A 16,097-nucleotide genomic window follows, 5' to 3' on the forward strand; every position below is an offset into this window, starting at 1 on the left:
ATGTGTGTGTGTGTGAGTGTATATGCGTGGGGGAGGAGGAGAAAAGGGAGGGAAAGAGGAGGAGAGGGGAAGGGGGGTGGTGGGGTGTAGGTGGTTGGCTTTAGGAGGTCGGTGTCCAAACAAACGGTGGCCGTGGGGCAGCAGGGAAGGAGGGAGGGGAAGGGAGAGCCATCAAAGGGCTAACAGAAGGAAGCACACTGTTTCCACACAGCAGCCGGCGGGGCCAAAGGTGGCCTTCTGATTCCCACCCCCACCTCCCTCTTTCCCCTCCCCAATGTAGCCACTGGTTTTTAAGAGCTCTTTTTTGGAAATATGGGAAAATGTGGCAAAGAGGAATTCCATGCCATTTTCCTTTAAGAATAAAAGCCTCTCATTGAGTGCGTAGTTGAAAAGCTGGTGTTTTAAAATGCACCTTGTGTTTTTGGCCCTGCTGTGGGCTTGATCAGAGGACATGCTGGGAACCAACTCATTAATATGCTCTCAAACCTGTAGGCTATTTCTGCATACTCTTTAAGCGTTACATCCCAGCTTCACCCTGGTAGGTGGTATGTGAGATATTCTGTCATTGAGGCAGCGACTGTGGTCATATTAATGAGCGCGGCGCAGCACGGCAAACTTTAATTATACTGCGCATTTCATAGATGGGGAAAGTCGCAGCAAGCACATACAACCTACTCAATGACTAACATACAATGCTCATTACTGAGAAGAATACCAGTGATAGATGACCTGCGAGGTCAGTGTGACTCATACAGTAGCTTTTAATAATCTTAAAAGGCCTTTCAAGAGCTTTATATAGAGAAGAAGAAGAAACTTGAAGTCAGTGCTGTGATTGTAATACATGAAGGACACTTACCTCTGAAAATACCATCTTAGTGATGTGACAAATTAATAACATTTTTCTATTTTTACATGCAATACTTTGTTTGAGATGGTTTAGCAAGAACAAGCAGAAATCTATGTAGTAAAATATGGATGAATTTCACATTTTAAACCTTTAAATTAACCATTTGCTCAAAGAAAACCTTTGATATATGGAATAAAGCGTTTTTACAGGATAAACTAAATACTCATGGTGCATCCAAATAATGAGATACTTCCACTGTGACTTCAACATCTTGACTTACAATGATAGTTTTAATTGTTTGTCATGTCTTTTCATCAACTCAAATCTGTATGTTTGCATTGCTATTGACATCAGAAAATAGCCAGTGTCAAACAGTCAATCAGTCAAGTAAGTAGTGAAAGGAGAGTCTGGCTTGTTGAGGCAGAACTACTTTGCTGAGCTTCAGTGCTTTCACCATAATGAGATGGTTCTGGAAAATAAAACTTTTAAACGAGCTACATCTGACTTTATCTTAAGTGGAATTGTTACAGCAGTAAATGTGTCAGCTCTTTGACCCTGTCAGACTGTGTAAAAAGCATTAAAGCAGCCATACGCTAAAGGCTTTTTTAAAAAGTGTTGCTTGAAGAGAAGCTTGAAACTCCTTTTTTTGTTCAAAGTAACAGCAGACAAAAGAAACTCTGGAACAAATTCACAGAAATCTAACAGCAGCAGTTTATTCTCTCTGCTTTGACAATGGGGATAATTTGTAATGAACTACTGTCCCTGAGTGTGCTGAGTGGATGTCACCAAAGCCTAGTATCTCCACTGATTCAGCAGGAAAGCACTACAGGATACTGTTTTCACTTCAGGGCACTTTAGGACACTCCTATCTGCATTGTAATGCTCATAGGAACAGAAAAATGGAGGTTTAGTTGAACAAAAAGCAGTTTTAAACATACTCCAACCAACATATAAAGTGTTACTACATTTATTTCCCGCATGTATGCAGAGTGTGTTAACTTAACACTGCTAAAGATACATAGTGACACACCAAATGCCAAATAATGACACACTGACAGCCTATTTTCAGGAAAAATGTGATTTGTGTTGATCATTTTTTGATATCTGCACATTTGCCTACCTATAATTGAATTTACATTACTTTACTAATGACTGCGTATTACTGTGGTGCATTTTGGTCAATGTCATCTGAGCATTTTCACTTTCTCAGGTTAATTTTCCACCTGTTACAGTGAATGTGTCAAGTCAGCAAACACAAGGAGGACTTCTGGTATGAGTTTCAAAATAAAAAGTAAGATTACAACACATTTGGCAGATAATATGCACTGTAAATCAAAGAACAAGTGTTCTATTCACAAAATGTCAAACAATGAAATGACTATGCTGGCCTTTTAAATATGTACGGCTGTTATCAAAGTGCATGAACTTTTGCTCTTTTAAATTGAAGGCATCGCTTCCTCTTTAGTATTTTCTGCCAACTTGATACTCTTTACATTTCTGTAGAGTGTAAAGTTAGCAGGAAGTGGCCAAAAAAGTACAGGAAATTAATACATTCAGAATAGAAGTTCCATAAATACATATGTATAGGCCAGTCTTTCTCAAAGGAGGTCCCAAATCATTTATTTCACTATAATTCCTTCCATAAGTAACACAAAAAAGGTTTTTAGCATCAACTTGATATCACACATACAGCACTGCTACACTTGTACTATAAATCACACTAATGCTGAGTGCAGATGCTGTGGGATCCCCATCAACAGCAGTCTGTGTTATCATGGAGAACAAAATTGAGAAAAAAATGCCTTAAAAAATCTATTGAGTTCACATTTAAAATAAATCAGTAAAGAAAGGAAGTTTATAACCTTTCTTGAACACATTATCCACATAATAATGTCTCGATACTGACTTTATGATAATATATTATGTCATCACACGCAGTCGTTGTCCCTGATATTTGAAGTTAGGCTAAATGTGCAGTGTGGAGGCATCAGTTAGGTTGATCATTGCCTAACCTTAACCCTTAACCCCCTTCCAAGCGTGTACGATAATCTACAGTGACTGAGAAATGTGCGAAAAACGCGAAAACCCTCCTTCTCTAGAGCCAGTGTTTGGATTGTCCATTCTGGGCTACTGTAGAAGAGGACCCGCTCTCTATGTAAATATAAAGGGCTCATTCCAAGCTAACGAAAATACATGGAATCCTATTTACAGCTGATTATACACAAATTAAAACACACTCACGAATATTACATTACATTTCTGGCACCTTTATTAAGCTTAATATGCCTAATTATACTTATATTTTTCAACCTTTTAAATTCAACCCTCGACAGACTGCATTTGTTTTCTGTGTGGCGCAAATAAAGCGTTGTCGTGTATCGTGCTTTTATTTTGACGGTGGCGGCGGAAGTCGTATTACTCCTCGTCGTCGCTAGCTTGACTGTGGCCTGTGTCATCTGACTCTTCCTGTAGGGAGAGAAAAAAAAGTTTTGAAACCCCACCCTCTCTACTGACTGTAAGCACACACGTAGAAGTGGTTCGAGGTCCTGGCGAGTGGACACTGACGGAGGAAGAGGAGTGTGAGAAGAACTTATGATGGAGTTATGGCGCTGTTTGGATAACCAACTGTAACAACAACACCACCGAGCGGGGACGAGGGCCACGCAATGAACTCCAATTAGGAAGCAGCGGGATATGTTTTTACTGCGCGTTTCACTCTGGAAAAAGTAAAGTCAGGCAGGTTTGGATAGCTCTTCCTGTTACAAAAGTCGACAGTTCCGAAGTTTCAGTGTTGTGATAAAGTCCGGCTTATTGACGTGCTTCTGCTCTCTTTACACCGTCAGTATGGATACTCTCTCGCAATGGGATGCGGGATTTCTTGCGGGAGCGCCGCTAAATTGCGGTCACACGCGGTTATTGGAGATGTGGGTTTAATAATGCGAACTGCTCAGCTCTGAAACTTGTCGTGAAACACTGGTTGGCTGGACTCAATGCTCCTTTCCTGCTATTCTTCTCCGTTTTCTCAGCGCTTCCTGCTTGTGGTGGCCACTGCACTTAATGGCTAAAAATACATGAAAAAGTCAAATGGACAGCTAAATGCAGCGTGGACCTCACCTTGGAGTTGCAATTGGAACACTTGAAGTGCTTTACAACGAGCTTTTGGTGCACTTTTAGCACCTTTCTAAATCAGGATTCAACAGGTGCCAATTGAATGAGGGGAAGAGAAAAAAAGAGCTAATTCACCCATAATGAGGTGATTCAAGAGTCTCTTAAATACAGGCTGGTGAAATTATATTGTGCTCAAACCATGTGTTGGGAAACCACACACCACATCACTTGAATAGAGAGAAATCCAGTGGAAGCGGTGTGCTGCCGTTCCCAGCTTTTGAAACGCTTTATCAGACGAGAGCGATCTCTAGGCCGATTGTGCATTTTCAAAATCAAGAGCGTTTGCATTTAATGTCAAGACGAATGAAAGACACTTGCTGTTCGGTTATCTTTGAATCCTCTCTTGCAGCCCGCTTGTTGGTCAAGCTTTTGAACACATTTCAGTGGTCCCTGATGAACCAACAAGAAAGACAGGAAAGGGAGCGAGGCGCAATAAAGTACTCCTTTGTACTTTATTTTCAAACCCTTGGGGTGCAAAATCAGATCCAGTCAAAACATCTGCGTGAGGCTCCATGGAGCCACTGAAGAACATATTCAGTCGAGGCCCGCTGTCGAACTGGAAAAATTTGGATCAATCGCAAAAAGGGAACTTCACCAACCCAGTGTGGACGGCCTTATTTGACTATGAGGCGTCCTGTAAAGATGAGCTCACCTTGCGTAAAGGTGACCTGGTGGAAGTCCTCTCTCTGGACTCTGAGATATCAGGGGATGAGGGCTGGTGGGCGGGGAAGGTCAACAACAAGGTGGGCATCTTTCCCTCAAACTATGGCTCCTTCAAGCCCAGTGGATATGGGAATCTTCCGGGCACTGGTGTGGTCGCCGAGCTCAGCCCGGCCGTGGTGGCTGAGCTTGAACCCGCGGATGTGGATTTTCGGGAACTGAGCCTGGAGGAGGTCATCGGGGTCGGTGGCTTTGGGAAGGTGTATCGCGGTACATGGAGAGGTGGGCTTGTGGCCGTGAAGGCTGCCCGCCAAGACCCGGATGAGGACATCAGCGTGACGGCGCAGAATGTGAGGCAGGAGGCGCGTCTGTTCGCCATGCTCACCCACCCCAACATCATTGCCCTGAAAGGCGTTTGTCTTCAGGAGCCCAACCTGTGCCTCATCATGGAGTATGCCTCTGGTGGGCCGCTGAGCCGGGCACTGGCGGGCCGTCGTATCCCGCCGCATGTCCTGGTCAACTGGGCTGTACAGATTGCCAAAGGGATGCTGTACCTGCACACCGAGGCCATCGTCCCTGTCATCCACCGGGATCTCAAGTCCAATAATAGTAAGTTCACTATCCATCAAGCCTACACTGCAAGTCATCATCAATCAAACCCAGCCTATCCCCAATCTGTCAGAGTAAAATTGGTGAAAATAAATGGTGGACATATTTACTGCACTCACTGTGGCAATAAACCCTGTGGCATTGATGGAACATGGTGTCCGAGTGTATGTAAAGCACCAGTGGTCTCTCTCACTGCTTACAAGGCCACATCTAGAACAAAGGCAACCTTTTTAACTCTGTCCTCATACTGTAAGGCCTGTGCTCCAGTAGACAAACATCTCATTAGTCTGGGAAATTAAATCATCTCTTTTTGATTCTCAACGTAGCGTATTGCTGCAGTCCGATCTGTTGCTAATACGTCAACTGTTATCAACAGTTGTTAAAGATCGTGACGGTGCATTTAAGGACAAGATTAGCGTTTAGGGACAACACATCTTTTTGAGACGTAGCCCAGTCATGTGAATCCCAGGCTGTCAAAGGTAGGCCAAGGCTACTGAGTTCACAGACTGAGAGGCCTGTGAATATGTGTTGATAGGACAAAATGCCAGACCTTTGCTACAAACTGTCGCAAAGGTCAGGAATTCAAGAGTCTCTGTCTCAGCACCGCTTTGGACTTTGATGCCATCTGGGGAGTATTGAGATGCTCTTGCGTCAGTTTCTTTGGCGCTTACGGCAGACACGTAGGCATTGGACCTTGTCATTAAAGCTACATAGCAGGGAGATGTATTGCTGATAAAGCCTTCTGCCCTCCTTTTGAAGCATAACAAGTGCTTCTCTCAGCTCTATAACAGAGCTTTTAAGCGAACCTCCACACTGAGCCACCTGAATTTTACAGCAGCCTCCCCTCTGTTATTATCATTCTTGCCATGCAGCATATAATCCCTGTCAACTCTGTGGCTGTATCTGTAGCGGTACAAAAAGATTTCCAACCTCTCTCAGCTCATCCTGTCTGTTACTGCAGATCCTAATTGCCAAAGTGCACTAAAATAGAAAAGATCAGGCTCGCTCCATGTTTAACTGACACCGCAAAACATTCAGCGCTGTAGTTTCTAAGAGGACGACCTCGGTTGGTAGAAGTAGAAGGTTCACTCCGTTTCAAGGTTTGTTTAACACAAAGAATCCCCTATTCAGCACGTTCTAAGAATACCTCTCTCTCCAAGACTCCTTTCAACATTTCCATATTTTTCACCCTTTTTTTTTATCGGCTGCAACGTTTTGAACGAGCACTAACTGTTTCTGTCAGTCACAATCATCAAACCACTTCCTAGCCTCCCTCCTTCCACCTTTTTCTGTTCCACTTCAGCATCTGCTCACACTCTGTTTCACCCCCCCTTCACCCCTGAATCGGGTTCATTCCCAGTAGAGGTAGACCTTCGCCGCTGGAAAACATCTCCTGTCGCGCAAAAAGAAAGAGGAGTTATGTTAATATGGTGTTTGTATATGAGGCTGGCCAAAACCCGAACACAATCCCTCTCTCTGTGCGCCGGGAGATCGTATCACTCTCTTGCCTCCTCCTGCCTCTTGTTTTTTAATTCTTCTCTGGATCTTTGTCCCTGGCCTGCCCCTACATGTCTCCATACAGCCATAACCCTGTTGTGCCACTGAGCAATATCCTGTTGTGGTGGTGGAGGAGGAGGAGGAGGGGGTGGGGGCGGATGGGAACAGAGGGGACGGTGTGAGTGAGTGTGTGTATGTGTATGTGTGTGTGTGTGTGTATGGGGGGCGGGGGTTCTGTCAGTTTGACAATAATGCGCCTCGCTGTACGTTGAAGTGCTGACAGGTTTAACTCACAGGTGCATCTCAACATAAAAAATGCAACCTAATAGAATAGTTTAAAAGGGAATGAGACGGAAGGCTAGACGGTACAAAATGTACCAAAGCATCAATGGTTAGACCTCACATAATGGTGTCAGTTCCTCAGGAAAACTAGTGCAAGTTCTTCTTTCTTTAGAGCTGCCATTTTGCTGCTGCCGTCTGCGGTCATACAGGGAGAAATATGTCAAGGAGGAGACAGGAACCTTATTTCCAACTTTAGCCTCCTGTGGACTATAATGCAATGTGCTCATAACTAAAAAACATCACATTATTCTAAAATATCATGTCAACCTAAGCAAGATAATGAGGATATTGGCCACCAGCACAGCTCTACATTTAAAATAAGCTGACTCTTGAGCATTAGGCCTGGCCGTTACACAGATGGATTAAGGTGAATGGTCATTATCCCAGAAGAGCCTTGTAAACAAGAGCCAAGAGTTGCAGCCGAAGCTAATGAGCGACCGAGCGCATTGGCCTGTGTGGAAGATGCTGATTAAACAGGATCATTGAAGAAAGTACATGCATGGTGGGACGCTTGGGTCCAAGCCAGAGGCCATAACTGGAATTCCACCAAAAGTAAATAGAAAATAGAGGAGAGAGGAGGCTCTTTGGGTCATTATTGTGCCCGTATGTCTGCAGATGAGAGCTAATTCAACTCCAGCAGGGTTACTTTTGATTGCATCCTCTCACATTTATTAGTATTGTGTTGTTTTTTTTTAATGGTCTGCCATACAGTTCTACAGTAAACACTCTATTTAAGCTCAACTGAAATCAAATTGCATGTTTTTTTCTGCTTCAGCATAGAGACCTGCTTTCTAAATTACATGTTATTTGCTCCGTTTTGAAAAGAAAAATATCCAAAATGTACATATTTTTTTTATCTTATTTTTTGTTGTTGTTGTCATGGCATTCCACTGTGGCTTAGTACATGTACACTTTTATAAATTCACTTCATTTCATCCATCACCGTTCTATCATTGGCTGATGCTGACGTTAACAGTCAGACCAGAGTGGTCACTGGAGCGGATTGCAGCTCCGAACCAGACAGCAGCTGCCACACAATACAAAAAAACAGCCTCAGACTTTGAACTGTCTCATTTTTATCTACAAACGAGGACAAATCTTACTTTGGAACTCGGTTTGCTGAACGAACCGCAGAACAAATCAAACAAGTGCAGCACAAACATCACTTTCTTTACTAGATGTCTTTTAAACTATTGAGCTGAAGCACTTTAAACGGCTTTAAAACTGTCATAATTGCTCGGTTTAGATGTTAGATGAGGGGGGGTTGTGTGTGTGTGTGTGTGTGTGTGTGTGTGTGTGTGTGTGTTTGTGTGAAGCCCTGCTCGATGAGATGCATGCGTGTGAATCACTTCCACACGCAACATAGCTATTCTTGTTCTACTGCATGTGTGATCTTGCTATTAAAAGCATTCAAAGGAGGAAAAATCAAAAGTAAAACTACTTGCTTTACATCATCAAGTCTACATGGCAATCACTTTATTTTTGCCTGTTGAAGTGTGACAAGTGTCATATTTCAGACTGGTCATTAAACATAGCCTACAGTCACATGCATATAGCTATTGTAGATCTACTGCAGCCTGTAATATGTAGTCAATACTTTTTGCACAAGTAGGCTAGAATAACACAGCATCATATGTGTATTGTCTACGCTCATCACTTGTTGCTATAGTCTCTCAAAGGAGGAAAAAATCTAACAGTAAAAAAGAGCCTATTGGCTTCACACCCATTGATGGCAGTTATTTCATGACATGACAGTTCTATGGAAAAATGACAGAAGCTGGAATGTTTCAATCTGGGGATGGTCAGGTCATACACGGCCTGGCCTACTGTGGTGTGCACTGTACTGTAACTCAAACAAAGACGTGGACTCAGCCTGACTCACTATACACATACATGGATTAAGTGAAAGTCACTTTCCTGGTGAGCCAGTTGATGGAACGGTGATCTCACATAGTCTGTGATGAAGTGCGGAGGTGTTTTTAATTGGTTTCAACTTTGTAAAGCTTTTGCTCGTCCAAAGTCAACAGGATCCTGAGTGCTATCTTACAGTTAAAGAAGGTTGCTTTTTAGAGGAAGCAAAGAGTTTGAATTGCTTTATTTGTTGATTTGGTAAATATCTCTCAAAGTGTCTTCAGCTGGTGGTGATTCACATGTTTGGAGCATCATTCAGTTTTTTTTATCTTTTTAGGTCGCTCGCCTCCATTTCACACAGTTTAGCCAGATAAAAAAAAAAAAAAGTAACCTAAACACGTTGCCAAACTCCAAACGGGTAACAGTGAGAGCCTGGTCCACTATCACTATTAAAAAACAAACTGTCATCCATACGCTGCCAGTTATCTGCACAAAGCCTCCATAGACCCAAAAACAGCTATAGGCATCACCGCATGCCATAAAACTGTGCAGAGGCTTTAGTTAGAACTGTGTGGGGAAAGTGCCAAGCTAAGCACTTGCTGGGCTGGAACTCACAGGCCCCCTTTTTTTTCAGGAAGAAGCCACAGTTAGATCTTGGATCAACATGTCTTTTTTTTTTTTCTTTCTTTTTTTTTTTTTTTCTTTTTCCACGAGTGGACAAACATCTGATACATCCCTCTACCAGCATGTTTTCATTCAGGGCCCCCAGTGCCCCACACTGCAGCGCACTCAAAACATCCCCTGTGTGTGTGTGTGTGTGTGTGTGTGTGTGTGTGTGTGTGTGTGTGTGTGTCTGAGTGTACTGGCGGCTGGGTTAGTGATGTTTGCATGTGTGTGGTGAACTGCCCTCCTGTTACCACTGCGCTTACACACACACACACACACACACACATATATATCCACATTTCCCTGTTTAGCAGGAGGAATTATTAGCCATTATTTAGCCATTTTAGAGTCATTTAGTGAAAAAAAAAGTCTTGACTATGCAGCTGTGTTTTGTTAAAGCAGCTTTTTATGCGATGGGTGCACAAATACTGACGTATAAACCGCTCACGAGAGAGAAAGAACGTGATAAAACTCCTATCTGCAGAATGTAAGAATGTCAGTAAGGCTTGACCTTTGCCAGTCAAATGTTTTATTGACTGCTGCGTGTTCTTCAACAGCCTTCGAGTAGATACACCAAGTCAGCCCAATTCAAAACAGTGTATGTAAAAAACATGAAGATAGTGCCATTAGTTGTGGAACAGAGATGTTTCTGTTCCTGTTAAGCCAAGCCAGGGTCACATATAATCTTTATTATAAAATACATCCAAATAATGAAAGCAACATTTTTATTTTTTACTCTTATATCTTCAGCTGATGTTAAATTTGTCATTTGGTTCATTTAATGACATAGATTCTGCAGCTGGAGCTAGAATGTCTGAATTTGGGTCAAGGGCAGAGCCTTAGAGGAGCTGAGGGTGGGATAAGCAAACAGCAACCGACAGGGCTGACTGTGATTGGCCAGGAGAACATGTCAATTAAGGCAAACTGACCTTGAAACCAATCCCTTGATAAGTCTTAATAGCTTTTTAATGCTCCAATTTTTTGGAATCATTGCCAAGACAAACTTTAGAACAAAAGGAAATTAGCTATTGAGGTTGAAAGAAAGAACAGTTGGAATCAGCTTCTCACTGTATGTCCATTAGAAACACTTTAGACACTTTGCACATACAGAAGCATACTATAACAGTGGAACATGTTATCTATAACTGACTGTTCCTTTGTTTGGAAAAAAAAAATCGACCTTTGTCTGACACCAGTAAATCAGTCTGTGTCATCATGCACACCACAGTTCAACTGACATAATATTAATAACACAAGTCAAATGAATGATCCAAATGACACTTTTTTATTTCCACTGCACTATTTGGACTGATTTGAATGGGGAAATTCTTTTTTCACATTGGTAACACTAGCTTGACAAAAATCATTTGAAATCGAGATCCATTGTTCCAGAACTTTAAATCACATCATGCCTTCACGTCTTCATCAGCGAAGAGTTTACTCAGTTGTCATGTGACAGGAAGGGTTCAGGTCTCTTGTGCATCTGTTGATAATGATACAGTTACATATTGGTCAGAGAACAATGATTGGGCTCATCAGATGTGTCTTATTAGCTGAAAAGCCATCTGCATGTACTCCTAGAACTGAAGTTACATCCATGTAACTGCTGTCTGTCGCAGATGATCATACCTGTTCAACTAATGTTACATAATGCAACAACGGGAGTTCAAAGCACAGTGTGGGAATGAAGGAAGCACCATTCTCTCTGTTACAAGTCAGTGAACCATCAGAATGACTCGGAAGCTGTTATTTTAAGCTAAAATAGTTGCATAATGTTGCTTTAAAGATCCCCTCCAGCCATGTTTTAAGATGGTATTAAGAGGCTCACACACACACACACATGAAGCATGTCTGACAGGATGTGGTTAGTTAAAGATCCACTCCATGTTTTAAGACAGGAATACTCTGCTCGGACTAATAATATGTGTCTAATATGTTTGATTAGCTAGTTAAAGACGAGCTACACACTACATGATTTTTTTGCACTGTACACATAATCACATGAATTCATGTTGGCATATGATGTCATATAATGGAAACAGTGTCTCCTGAGCCCCCATGTCTCACACTATGTTGCTGTGAAAGCCCCACTTCCTACACATATTGCCCCTATTGCCACAAAGGCAGGGCGTTATCAGAATAAGAGTGAGTAGTTACCATTTAGACAGTTTTCAACTTACACGAACTCTTGACAATTTTTTTTTATTTTAAGAGTTTAACTACTACCTCTACTCCTTTCTCACACACGTTGCAAGCTTTCACACCACCCTTTTGTAACTTGCACATTGGACCATGATTGACTCACAGATAAGGTGCGATGTCTCAAAATAGCACTTATACAGTTCAATTGTTGACGTGAGATTTTAAATGAGAAGATGAACTCTGAACACACTTTCAGCTCACGCATTAAGGACCAATATACAAAACACATTTGTACTTGGAGGGGAGGGGGGCGGGGGCGTCTAGATTAAAAGATTAAAAAGAATAAAAAACAACTTTTAAGGAAACTCTGAGATCCACATTGAGCTGAAAACACTACAGCCTCAATGAAAATATCACAGGAATCCCCTTCCTGATGTTATCCTCTCCTCTGCCTCACTGCTTCATCACACTGAACTCAGCTGACTTGTAATTAGTTTGTGTGTGTGTGTGTGTGTGTGTGTGTGTGTGTGTGTGTGTGTGCATGATGTAAAAGCATGCGTGAAGGGAGGGGTGTTTTTACAGCTACTGTATGTTTGTACAGTTTCTGCACAGATATAGACATGAATCCAGTAATAGTACATGCATTCTGTAGAAGAGTCCACACCACGTGTACATCTGGCTTCATATGCTGGATGGGGCTCATCCTCCGGCAAACAGGAAGTGTTTTCCATGTCAGACAGTAGCAACAAAGTCTCGTTTCAAAGAAAACCCAATAGCGTGAGAACAAATCGCCACCGTGACTGAATGGCGAGGGTAAAGAGCACCAGAGAAATTCAAGGAAAAGACAATTCAGCTACACTGCTTGATTGGCACTAGTGACCTCTGGGAAATGTAGTGAAACAGCAGTGAGCTTTTAAAACACCATAGAAGGAAACACTGCAGAGGAACTTGTGCATTATTGCTGTAATACTGTGTAAAAAAAAAAAAAAAAAAAGTTAGATCAGTTTCCTCTGAATGCGTGAGAGCTGAGAGATTGTTCAGTAAGATAAAAGTGTGAACATTTAAATATACAATATGTACTTTTTTAAGTTTTGCGGATGTATTTTTATTCAGCGGAAAGGCATAACCTCCAAAACGCCAAGTGTGAAGTGCATCGTAATGAAGTTCCCCAGCCGTAAACACGCATGCTACTTCATTGGCAGTTTTTGCTGACTCAGGAGTGTCCTTTGTAAGAGGGTGGGGGGGTCAGAGGGTCTCACCTGGGGAAGAGCTCAGCTGGCTCAGAGTGTGTGTCAGAGGGTGATAAGGCAGAGGGGAGTTCGCTCATCTAATTTAATGCTCCTTTATTTATTTATTATTATGATTATTATTATGTTGTAGCTCACATTGGATCTATATTGTAATATTTGTTTTAATGTATTTAATATATTAAATTCAGGTTGTGTAATGATCAATATGTCTATGCTGACATCAGAGTGTTGATATAATAGGGATTTTGGCCTTATATGTCTATAAGAACACTACACATACACTACACTACATAGGTGTTAAATGAGATATGCCCACACAATAACTACACACTCATGCTTAGTCATGAAAGCTGGAGAACATGCATGTGTGTAGTGTAGTGTAGTGTGTGTATGTAGTCCAAGCAGGATGAGCGAGGGGGGCAGAACAACAGAACTGCAGGGGAAGAGGAGGAAGGGGAGGGATGGGGGGGGGGGGAAGAAAGAATAGCAGACAGTGGAAGGTCAGAGCGTGCAGGAAGTAGAAGGGTTTCCAGAACTCAGCCAGAGTGAAATCTGGTGTTGTTTTTTTTCTCCCCCCCCCACCCCCCCACCCCTCCTCTCTTCTCCGGTTTGAAACCTCGCTCTCAGCTCGGCGCTCTCCTCACCACACAGATCACAAGACGGTTCCCATGCAAATGAGCAAAACAAAAAAAAACCTACATTCTGTATGACTGTGTGTGTGTGTGTGTGGGAGAGAGAGCATGAGTAAGAAGATTAGGACACATTTGTTTTGGAGACTTGAGGAAGGAAAACAGCTTCAGTAACATTGTTGGTCAGTGTGGTAAAGAGAAGTTTGGTGGTAATAGAAGTTCAGACCTTTTTATCTGAATTCAATAAATGTCCTTGATCTTTCTGTTAACCTTCCTGTCCATGTTTTCCACTCAATAAAAAGCTGCAGTAAATGTATAAAGCATTTTTATAAGGCTATTAATATCACGCTGGGATCCACACATGCGACTATTACCAGTCTTAACTCCAAAGAAGATAAAGACATATACTGTGATAAGACTGCTATCATTCTGGTATGTCATAATAGTACATCATAAATACCTGTGTGGTGTTGATATACAGTAGTCCATATAATCATTTGGTACCACTGTTTCCACTTGCCAAAAGAAACAACAACAAATTATCATTGAATTACTGTTTGATTTATGTCATAAAATCAGCTCCATACCATTTCATTGAAAAAAAGTTTTTTACGGTAGTTTTCTTGCATATTTTTTCATTCATTCATTTCTGCCTCCAAAGCAGCTCTGAGATAAATGTTTTAAACCCTGCTCTGCTGACCAAGAAATGTTCAGTCAAAAAAACTAGTGTTCTTACAGCCAGGAACATTTTCAGAACACTAGGAACACTTTGAGCTACAAAGGGGGAAACCCCTAGAGAGACCAGGGTCTAACATCTAGCGTTTCAGCTGTAGTTCTTGTCTCTGCTCTGGAGATAGTACCATCAGGTCAAGGAACTCTTGTGTCTCGATCACAAATCAGTAAACTGCCAGAAGTTAAGAACTCTGTGTTGCTTCATTGTGTGGGAAAACACACAGCGTCTCAAACAATGACGTTATTTTTTTAATCTCTCATCAGTCTAATCTTCTTGGCTATTCAGATGCAAACCTGACTGCACAAAAGGGGACTTTCCTGATTTAGTTCCTGAGTTCACCTCCTTAGTTCCTGAGACTTAAAGGCTTTATATTGCACTGATGCATCTAATTGGCACTAGATTTCTAACATAGTTGTGTTTGATCCATCATATTTACCTCCTCAGAATGTCACCCCTTCCCCCTTCCCCCCTCACCACTACCTTGAACTCAGAGCTTTTGGGGTCAAACCCAGTAATGACCCCCCTGTGTGAGTTTCTAAAAAAATGGCGCTAATGAAGGTTAAATTTCAACACATGAGCACTGGAGGCTTGTTAATGAGTGACTGTTTTCTAGACCTCACAGCGTTTTTACCTGGAACTAGATACTTTGCACAGGGAATCATTTATAACCCCACTCTGACAGTGTTAACATGGGTGCCCAGAAACAGAAAATCCCCTTGTGTTTGTGTGTGGTGAAAGGTGTGTTTCAGACTGTCACCCTCGAGATGATTAGTACATAGCTTGTTTGCCAGAATGTGCTTGATAGAAGCAGGTTTGTACTGGTTGTAGAGTTACAAGTTTGATTTCCTCTTTCCTCTTTTTACACTATATTACACTATAATCGATTGTCGTTTGCTCACTGCTGTATAAATTGAGTGCTTGGTATTGATTTCACATTTTGTCTTTTAGAAACTAAAATCATGTTTGATCAACACACTTCCAGGAATCCAGTGATATCTGCTAAACAAAGGTTCCACTGTTAAACTTTTCCTGTGAAGCAGTTACAGGACAAGTGATGAATGCCAAATCTATCTGTTCAAAATGAAACACTCACCCCTGTGAGGTTGAAAAAGTGGCTTTAAAGCTGGAGTACAGCATCAAATGAACATCCATTACATTCAAGCCCTCGCCAAATGAGTTCACATGATGCTGTTTAAGCCCATCACTGCTAGATGAATCTCTCTGAGCTTTAAAATCTAGAGTCTGTGGTGACTTTCCCCATGCTGGTGTATTGGTAGTGATGTGTTTTTTATATCGACCAGCAATGATTGGTTTGCGAATGTCGACTGGGGCAGACTGTCCTCAGTGTGCTCCGACTGCATTGCGTCACCAGGGCGATGTCTGACTCACGCAAAAAGTGTAAGGAGTCTGCAGCAATGACATTGACAGTGTGGTGTAGCTACTTTCACTGCCAGAAAGAGGAGAAAGGTTCGGCAGTTCTGCAGGTTTGAACTTTTGCTGTTTTTGGCTGGATCATAACAGTAGGACTAGGCCTGGGGCTGGGTATCGCTTAAAACGTTACGATATCAATACCAATACAAGTTCCCTGAAAGTGATACTGATACCAACTGAGTACTTCATTAGAAACCCATTCCACATTTAGTGCACTTTCTTTTATGCAGTGTAACAGGCGTGTAATGTAGACACACTTTAGAGTGTTTAGG

The 16,097-nt window shown here is 42.0% G+C and overlaps 1 protein-coding gene across 1 annotated transcript in view; it reads left to right on the top strand.

The window, feature by feature from the left end:
• Positions 1-4,527: 4,527 nt before the first annotated feature.
• Positions 4,528-16,097, top strand: part of LOC128383382 (mitogen-activated protein kinase kinase kinase 11) — a 39,874-nt gene continuing 28,304 nt past the window's right edge. Inside the window, exon 1 of the mRNA XM_053343013.1 lies at positions 4,528-5,284. Within this exon, the coding sequence (XP_053198988.1) occupies positions 4,528-5,284 (757 nt within the window). The remainder of the gene's footprint in view (positions 5,285-16,097) is intronic.

The sequence above is a fragment of the Scomber japonicus genome, chromosome 22 (genome assembly GCF_027409825.1).
Source record: "Scomber japonicus isolate fScoJap1 chromosome 22, fScoJap1.pri, whole genome shotgun sequence".
Lineage (NCBI taxonomy): Eukaryota > Metazoa > Chordata > Actinopteri > Scombriformes > Scombridae > Scomber > Scomber japonicus.